Below are 9,997 nucleotides of genomic sequence, written 5' to 3' on the forward strand. Positions count from 1 at the left end.
AACAAAAAGCAAGCAAAACTCAAACGTCGCAGGAACTTTAGCCCAAACTTTCGCAAGCCCAGACGCGAAAATCCGTGCCAAGTTTCGCTCTGCAAAACGTCATTGTGCTTACACATTTATGGCACAGAGTGTTTCAACACTGTGATAAGACAGTAACTTTCAACCATTAAAGTAAGTTGCTGTCGAGGACGGTTTCAAATTGTTCAGTTGTGAAGTGTAAACTGTTCTTGGTGTTATCTCGGTGTTATGCAATTGAACAGTAGCTTAGACTACTGTATGAGATTTGCTTTTGTTCGTTTTTGAAGATGCGGCCACCATGTGTTTTCTGCCAAGATGGAGACGGGAAAGCTGGAAAACTTCTCAGGTGTCTTCACAAGATCTGCCTAGACTGTCTTCCGGACAGTGTTCAGCAAGATGGAAAGATACGCTGTTCCAAATGTCGACGTTCTACGCCATGTCCACCGCCTGGTCGCACTCACCAACAGGTGTTGGTTGATGATTCCATGTTCCACACTGCTCCAGATAGTCACGATGGAACCAAGCAGACGAACGAGACAGACAATGTTCTTGAAGTATTCGCTGATGAAAATATGAACCTGTCTAGCATCCCACAACAGCCAACGAGCTCTTTTGTCGTCCGTTCCACTGTGGTGGATGCTCAAGGTTTTCACAAGCAGATACCTCACGGCGGGCGAGTGCACGTTTGCCCTTACCACAGCACGATGAAGTTACGGTATTGGTGCACTCGCTGTCGAGAGGTTTTGTGTGAACGTTGTAAGTTGCAAGTCAAGCACGCGTCACATATGAATCAGATCAATGAAGCCACTGAAGTAGCCGCAGCGCTAAGACACAGACTTACGGAGCGCCTTCGCAATCTTGACCCTGATGACAAAGGAAAGGAAGTGGACGAAAGCCTGGACTACGCCGGTAATCTAGTCACAGCATTTGAGTGTTACTCTGCAAGCCAAGTGTCCAGTATCAAGACAATGATACATGAGCAGTGCCAGGATCTACTTTTCAGAGTAAAGAAGCGAAAAGAGGAGCTGATTGGCGAGGGTGAAATACGGAAGAAGGAGTTTATCGAACTCGTAGACCATTGCCGGGAGACGAACAATGTGACAGGTACTCTTCAGCACATACTTGATGCACGCAGATATGCTCTAAGAAATGAAGACCTCATTCAAATGAGTCCAAAGTCGATTCAATGTCTTACAGAAGCGTACCATGACATTGTGGCCAAAGGAAGTTCGCGAATGCCGAGAATGATATTAACGTGCAAGCAGTCTTCCAAATTGGATGGACACTTTGGTGCCATGGGTAAAGTCGTGGATAACACTGCCATCGACTTGTCGAGTTGTTCCTTTCCTCACAAGACGTGTGTGGCGTTTGTAGGGGATCGTGTGAACCTTACAGCTCTAGTGAGAAATAGTCGAAGCCAACCGTTGTCTGATACCGCATTGAAAGTCTCCAGCATTCAAATCTGGGCCACTAGAATTGAAAGTGGGTTTTCTCCGGCAGCTCCAGTGCTAGTGCCGATATCAGGTTATAGCAAAGGGGAAGTGCATGCCCATGTCCATCTTAACTATAGTCAACCGACTGCTTTTCTCTTAGAACTATTGCTGAATACTCCTAGTCGTTTACCAGGCTTTCAAAACGGTTCATTGGCCAGGAATGTAAACATGTATTTCCCTTTAAAAACTTGGTTGTTCGTGTTCAGATCCAGAGCGAGCTACCTTGCCCCACATTTCATTTATCCCAGAGAATCCGTAAAAAGTGGGGTAATGATGTGCAATTTATCCCAGGCTTTCCCGGGCGTGGAAATTCGCCAAGTTAAGGATGGAGTTGCTACGGCACGCGCCACTGAACCAGTTCAAAACCGTGACTTTGGAGTAACATTCATTGTTATACAATGCACATCCGGGAAGCTAGACATCGGATTTACTTGGCACTGTGCAGAGACTAGCCACGCGTCTTCCGCTAATTCGAACTCCTCGTCTTGTCCTATTTGCGATGTAGTGACTGGAGACCTCATACACATAACACGCTGTCCCTACAAGCAGGATAAGTATAACATTGACCACTACTGTATTGGCTCTGGATTGTTGAAGAGCCACCATGATGTACGAATAGGTCCAAATATAAAGCCAACATTAATGGTGCGAATGTTCGGCTGTGGTACGCTCATGAAGGTTTATGAACACAATAAAGAACAACGGAATATATTTATGCAAAATGCGAAACGCCTTTTGGACGCCCAGTCACAGCGTGTGGAGAATAGAACACGTATCGCGTAGTATGATAACCCTACCCCGACTCATTGATCCTGCTCTTTTCTTTCTGATCACGTCATACTGAACTACTCCTTGTGGCTCAGTTAAGAAGCTGCCTTATTGGCCATGGTCTATTGTGGCATTAAAGAAACGAGATCTTGTTTTGTCTTGTCATGATAAACATTTGCGTTTTGTTTATAGTTTTGTTTATGTATGTTTTTTCTGATTGTATTGTAATTCGCTTAAACGGTGCCCTTTTTTTCATGCAAACTTACAACAAAAATAAAAATTGATTTGGTTGATGTCCGACCAAATTAACCAATGACTGTTCTTTGGATAGCTAATGTGGGTATCGATGGTGTTTGTTTGCCTTTCATGTGTCAATCGGAAAAAACGTTTTCAGATTCACACGCAGCCAACGGTATTGCTGACCAGCACACAGAGAGGATATGCAGGTTATGATAGCACATTTACAAAACAGCACGACAAGCAATTAGTGTGTTGCCTCGCAACCTTAACACACCAGGATACATGGAAGATTTTGCAATGGACGAGCTAGGATATATTTAACCATCATCACCACCACCATCACAAACGCGTTACTATAAGACATGATGACCTCTCGAGTTGTTGGTCTCCATTGCAAATTTGAAGCTTGGCGTTGGCTTAATGATGGGTGCGAAATTCTTTTCTCATATTATTCCGAAAGTAGGAGCTGTAAACCATGGGAGGAATCATAGGAGTGCCTGGCAAGCACCCAACCAACATGTACCAGTCCTATAGCGCGGGTGCATCCTTGGCCCGCGCAGGCTGTGAGTGCGTGCCTGACTGGCAGACACCTGTTCACCCCCCCCCCCCCCCCTACCATGCTACTCTAGGGTTGTGGCCGGGCCGGCTACCCACGGCTTTCTTGCCAGGGTTTCTCAGGCTGCACCAGTACGGACGTACTTAAGCTCAGCAATGGAGCCAGCACTGCATACAACGGTGACATCTTGCTATCAGCGCCCTGCACGAAAGCACCAGAGGTTAAAAGGGTCTAATGGACTAGAATACAAGGCCGTCTACGTGGGCCGTTTTGATTTAGAAAAGCGATCCTGTCAGCTTTTCTATTATTGTGTTCACATGGCAGAAAAAACGACATCACCGCCACTACCCATATGATTCCCCTGCAGAAGAACATGAATATGCAAGACTAGTGCCATTTTCTGCAAGAAAAGGCTTGCACATCAATGTGTATAATACGGTATTGAATTTGATATGATGCACATGTAGAGGCGCTACATGTAGGCCATCATATTATAGGGCATTCCATTGGTGACACAATCAGGCCGCATCACTCAACAGAACTGAGTTTGTCGTTCAATTCACTTGCACCACCGATCTTTCACCATTCTTTCAACATTCTTTCACCATTCTTTCAGCATTCTTTCACTATTCTTTCACCATTCTTTCACCATTCTTTCGCCATTCTTTCACCATTCTTTCACCGTCCTTTCACCATTCTTTCACCATTCTTTCACCATTCTTTCACCATTCTTTCACCATTCTTTCACCATTCTTTCACCATACTTTCACCATTCTTTCACCATTCTTTCACCATTCTTTCACCATACTTTCACCATTCTTTCACCATTCTTTCACCATTCTTTCACCATTCTTTCACCATTCTTTCACCAATCTTTCACCATTCTTTCACCATTCTTTCACCATTCTTTCACCATTCTTTCACCATTCTTTCATCATTCTTTCACCATTCCGCTTTCACCATTCTTTCACCATTCTTTCACCATTCTTTCACCATTCGTTCACCATTCTTTCACCATTCTTTCACCATTCTTTCACCATTCTTTCACCATTCTTTCACCATTCTTTTACCATTCTTTCACCATTCTTTCACCATTCTTTCCTGCTTCTGGACAACATACTACTGTCTAAGTACAAATTTTCGTTTGGAATTAACTTTCGCTATATCCGTTAGTGGCCACGGAATAACTAAAGTTCGTACCAAAGTAAAGTTTTTGTCTGAACTTTCGGGGGACAGACCTTGACCAAAAACCAAAATTAATACGTAACAAGCCTGCTAGTGGAGCGATCTAACGAAAGATTTTGTGAACGAAATTTTCACGTATACAGTACTAAAACTCCCAATGAACCTACTCACTCATCTTCATCCTTCTCAGTACTCTCACTTAGCTGCCGCTCCAAAGTGAATAAGCTAGCTTAGCTCAGTCAGGTCTGTCATCAGTATTCTGCAGACATAATCTGCCTACGTTAAGCGTGGCTGACATACCGTCTTGACCGCTGAACTTTGATCCGCTGTGATAATCTACCAGAAAAAGGCTATGGCGGTGTTGCTACTCTTGTAGCTGACAGGTGGTTCTCCTCCATCAAGCGCCGGCTCGACCTTGAGCGCTGTGGATTGGAAGTGGTTTGGCTCGAATTGCGGCCAGTAACCTTTCCCTCACTTCTCCTCATCATCTGTGCTCTACTTACAGACCCCCTGGAGACAGAATCTCCCAAGTGCAGGCATTTAGTGAGCTCATAGAGGACTGTCTGTCAAGTATCAGCCTCGCCAAGGCTGCGCCAGTACTAGCAGAAGACTTGAATGCTCGCCACTCTAACTGGTGTGCTAGTGACATCACGAATCATGCTGGAAGAGAGTTCCATAAACTCTTCTCTTGTTTTGGCCTTGAGCAAATGGTGACATCCACCCCCCCCCCCCCCCTGGCTTACCATCGTGTATTGACGTTGTACTCATGGATCATCCTCAACTGTTACCCTCTCCTACGTCTGTTGCTCCTCTTGGTGCATCTGACCACGCACAGATCCTCAGTCACTTCCTACTGCTTACTGATGCTGCTTATCGTACATGAGGAACCTGCTGCAAACGGAAATCCAGCTGCAGCACCAGCAGAATCATAAATTACACCCACACTCATGATGACGTAACATCACGTCGAACCTTAGCACCGATCGCGACAAAAATTACGCTATTACAGAGTTCACACTGACTTCGTCGTTACCAAGACTACTAGGAATATTTTGCCTAATTACCTGCTGTGGCCTTTATGTGGTTCACAATACATGACATTGTAATCGTACGTGGATAATACGACCCATCAGCCAGGCAACTTGACCCAACGGCTTCCGCATTCAGTACAAAGTAGTGCACTTTCGTATGAAATACACACATCACACGTCTTATGAATGGCGCTGAATTAAACTTGTTCAGGTACTAGGACAGTAGACATGTAGATAGTTTTCAGAGTGAACCCCAGCACCAGAATTTTCGCTTGATGTGTCGGGTTGCTAAATTTCACGCAATGTTTCGCAGAAACGTTCGATCACCGCGGACAGGTGGTGAGTTAATCGCACTGAATGGTTTGTGCAGTGGATTTACACGTTGATTTCTCTGCTAGTGCTAGTTCTCCGATTAGGACCAGCTAAAGGCAAGCAAAACGCACACGTTGTACGAACACTCGCCCAAATTTTCGCAAGCTCAAACGCAAAATTCCTAGCGAAGTTTCGCTGTGCACATACAAATGTATGGAGCTGGAACTTTCACCAATCTGACCAGGCGGACACTTTCAGCTATTGAAGTAAGTCGAATATAACAACGGTTGGAATCTATTTAGTTGGGAAGCGCAAATTGTTTTTGGTGTGTTCTCCGTGATATATTGGTGAACAGCAGCTTACACTAGTCTAAGAGATTTGGTTTTGTTGTTTGTAAGATGCGGCCATCGTGTGTGGTCTGCAAGGACGGAGCGGGGAAGGCGGGAAAACTTCTCAAGTGTCTTCACAAGATCTGCTTAGACTGTCTTTCAAACAGCATTCAGCAATATGGATGGATACGCTGTTCGAAATGTCGGCGTACTACCCCATGTCCACCGCCCGGTCGCAGCCATCGACAGGTGTTGGTTGATGACTCCATGTTCGACAGTGTTCCAGATAGTCATGATGGAACCACGAAGACAAACAACAAATGTATTGATCTTCAAATCGCTGATGAAAGTATGCACCCTTCTAGCATCCCACAAGAAACAGCGAGCTCTCACGAGGTCCGTTCAACCGTGGTAGATGCCTATCGTTTCCATAAACCAAACCATCATCACGGACGAGCGCACCTTTGCCCGTTCCATATTAATATGGAGTTACGGTATTACTGCAATAGATGTCGGGAGGTTTTGTGTGAAACGTGTAAGGCACAAATCAAGCATGCGTCACACATCGATCAGGTCAATGATGCTACTGAAACAGCCGCAGCGCTAAGGCAGAGACTTATGGAGCTCCTGCGCATCATCTTCCCTGAGGACAAAGAAAAGGAAGTGAACGAAAGTCTTGAGTACGCCAGTGATCTCGTCACAGCATTTGAGTGTGACTCGGCAAGTAAAGTGTCCAGGATCAAGACAATGATACATGAGCAGTGCCAGGACCTACTTCTTAACGTGAAGAAGCGAAAACACGAGCTGAGAAACGGGGTTGAATTTCGGAAAGAGGAGCTAGTCGAACTTCAAGAATGTAATCGGGAGTGGAACAGTGCAACGGGCGCTGTTCAGCACATACTCGAGGGACACAGACATGCTCTAACAAATGAAGACCTCGTTAAGCTGCATCCGCGTTCCATTCAACTTCTTTCACAAACGTCCCGTGGCATTGTGGCCAAAAGACGTTCGCTAACGAGAAGAATAACATTAAAGTGCAAGAACCTTTCCGAACTAGAAATACACCTTGATGTCATGGGTAAAGTCGTGGATAACACTGACATTGATTTGTCAAGCTGTTGCTTTCTTTACCCGTCGTCTATTGCGGTTGCAGGAGAACGATTTGTACTTACAGCTCGAGTGAGAAATGGACAAGGCCAACCTTTGTCTGAAGCCGCATTTAAAGTCCCCAGCATTCAGATCTGGGTAACTCGAATCGGAGGTGGTTTTTCGCCGTCAGCGCCAGTGCAAGTGCTGATATCAGCGTTTGGAAAAGGTGAAGTGCATGCAGAAGTCCAGCTTAACTGTAGTCAACCGACTATCTTTCTCCTAGAACTGATGCTGGATACCCCTTGTATCTTATCAGCATTGAAAAAAGGTTCAATGGTCAGGAATGTAGAGCTTTGTCACACTCCAATAGCGTCGGTGCATGTGTTCAGATCCTGGGCCAGCGTCTTTCACCCAATGTGCTGTTCTCCCAGAGAGTCCATACGAGCATACCCACTCCTAACGTTTCTTTCACAGGCATCCACATTCTTCCGAGCACGCCAAGTCCGGGATGGAGTTGCTACGGCACGGGGCTCTAAACCGATTCAAAATCGAGACTTTGTAGTAGCAATCATCATTATAAATTGCCCATGCAACAAGCTAGACATCGGATTTACATGGGACTGTGCAGAGACTAGCCAAGAAATGAAACTTGTACTCGCGTCCTCAGCTAATTCGCACTCCTCGTCTACTCCTATTCGCAATTTAGTGACTGGAGACCTCATACACGTAACACGCTGTGCCTACATGCAGTGTAAGTATACCATTGACCACTATGATCTTCGCTCTGGATTGTTGAAGAACAAACATAGCGTACGTATAGATTCCAGTACGAAGCCAATATTAATGGTGCGAATGTTCCACTGTGATACACGAGTTGATGTTTTTGAATTTGATAAACAACAAATAAATAAATCAATGCAAGAGATAAAGCCTTTTTGACTCCAAGCCCCAGTGAATGGACAATAACATAATTATACAGGTAGACTCCCTTTAATTCGAACCTCAAATTGCCAGGCCCTGACTTCGAATTATCCAGAACTTCTAATTATCCAAATGCAGCCCCATGCACTGATATGTATGTTAAAATGCTTGAAATCGCTTGCTGAATATTTTTTGCACATTTTTACTTGCATCAACGAAACATAGGTACGGGTCATGTACAACGGATCATCAAAACACTGGATCGACACAAAACCATTTTGACATCTTCTAGTGAAGAAGTTGTCAGTCACTGCAGCTTTCCTGAAACAATTTCAACGGAAAAGAACTGCGCTGCCTAATCGGCGTCATGAAAGGCCGTTGGTCAGCAGCACGTCGTTCTGAAGAACGGAAGTGGAGCAAAGGCATAGGCAATATTTACGACAATAGTGTTGTTGTGCGCCAACATCTCCGCGCACGAGCTGGCGCGGTAAGAAAGGCCATCGAGATCCGCGAAGAGAGTCAGCCACCAGGAAGAAGTCGTCTTCAATCAAACCTTTGCAATTTGCCTCGCACGGGCTTGAATCAAATTTCGAGAGAAGGTGGGTTTCTTGAACGCTATAGGCGATCCTGCAGCGGACCATCGATCAATTTTTGAGCTACTCTTGGCTAGAGAAGGAGAAAAGAATGAAATTCGAATTACAAGGATTGCAACTCAATCTCACTTCGAAATAAGCGTTCAAAGGACATAGCCAATGTACTGTAAACAGCTCTTCTGTACGAAGACCGGGTTCGAATTATCCAACCGGCGCACTTTTCGTACTTCGAAATATGCATTCGATTTTGACTTGAAGTGACTTGCAGAAGATCGGTACGACGAAAAAGTACGAAATACACGGAATGTTCGAATTATACCGTATTCGAATTAGAGGGAGTCTACCTGTATGGCCTGTTATGGTTTTATTTGCTAACAATTGTGATTTTTCTTCATGACCACGTCTTAGATAATTTCCTCCTTAAACGACTTTAAGTTTTTCTTGTTGCCTTGTGATATTGAAAATTTGAGTTTTGTCATAGATTATATTTTTTCCTTTGTTTTAAAAGTATAGATTATTGTAGCAGGTGAATATCAAAGTTCCGAATGTTTGAATGCGATACACGCATAAATGTTCTGGAACAAAAACAAATATCGCATGTTATGGTTTTTCATTGCAAAAAATCGTGCTTTTTCTTTCTGATTACGTCATATATATTGTTCCTCGTTCAACAGGTTATCATAGAATAAGAATTTTCTTGTCATGATGAACTTTAGCAGTTTGTCAGTAATTATGGTGTTTCGTCTGCATATTCCTGAAAATGGCCCCGTAATCCTTACTAACTGACAATAACCCCGCATGGTTGATCTGTTTGATGACCGCCAAAAAGCTAATCAACGGCTGTTTCTTGGATAACATGTGGGTGTCCATGGTGTTTGCCTCCTATTCACGGGTACATTTTAAGAATAGTGATCAAAGTGACACGCTGCAAGCGAGATTTTTGACCAGCAGGGTATGTTGTGACGGATGTTAAGACGGGACATTTACACAACAATACGTCACGCAATTTGTGTGTTGCCTTTCTCTTTTAGCACACCAGGATACGTGGGATATACTGAAATGGGCGACCCCAGACTACACGGCTGTTAGCTGCACTTGGATCGCGGCAACTTAGTTTTCTGCACGTGAACCATGAAAAATAAATGCATGCTCATGCATGTTCATGCATAACCAGTCAGCTGGCCTGCTCGCCCACGCATTTGACAGGTAACAATTCCATCAAATTTGAGATATCGCTTCGTTCTAAGTCTCAAAACAGTTCTAAAGTCACCAAACCACGCTGGTAATCGATGGCTATTCAATGTTAACATCTTCAGGAAGACTTCAGCCGTTTCCGAGAGTTTGGGCATCGTTGCCATTATTTTTCACGGTGTTCTTCTTCCTCCTGTCTGGAGCTGCAATTGCATCCTGGAATTATTTGAAAGGTATTTCGTGCGGGCTGTGGGGGGTTCCAACAGGCATA

At 44.4% G+C, this 9,997-nt stretch overlaps 1 protein-coding gene across 1 annotated transcript; it reads left to right on the forward strand.

Moving 5' to 3' along the window:
- Positions 1-305: 305 nt before the first annotated feature.
- LOC135828015 (E3 ubiquitin-protein ligase TRIM33-like) lies at positions 306-5,124 on the forward strand. The gene is made up of 2 exons (XM_065340451.1): positions 306-1,122; positions 5,096-5,124. Exons 1-2 carry the CDS (start codon positions 306-308, stop codon positions 5,122-5,124), a joined length of 846 nt encoding a protein of 281 aa, XP_065196523.1.
- The last annotated feature ends 4,873 nt before the right edge of the window (positions 5,125-9,997 follow it).

This window comes from Sycon ciliatum, chromosome 12, assembly GCF_964019385.1.
Source record: "Sycon ciliatum chromosome 12, ocSycCili1.1, whole genome shotgun sequence".
Classification (NCBI taxonomy): Eukaryota; Metazoa; Porifera; class Calcarea; order Leucosolenida; family Sycettidae; genus Sycon; species Sycon ciliatum.

What these genes read in the sequence shown, in the direction of transcription:
- LOC135828015 (XM_065340451.1), top strand. Translation starts at nt 306, where the DNA reads ATGCGGCCACCATGTGTTTTCTGCCAAGATGGAGACGGGAAAGCTGGA. An exon ending in GGAGACGAACAATGTGACAG is followed by an intron (nt 1,123 to 5,095) that starts GTACTCTTCAGC and finishes GACCACGCACAG; the next exon opens with ATCCTCAGTCACTTCCTACT.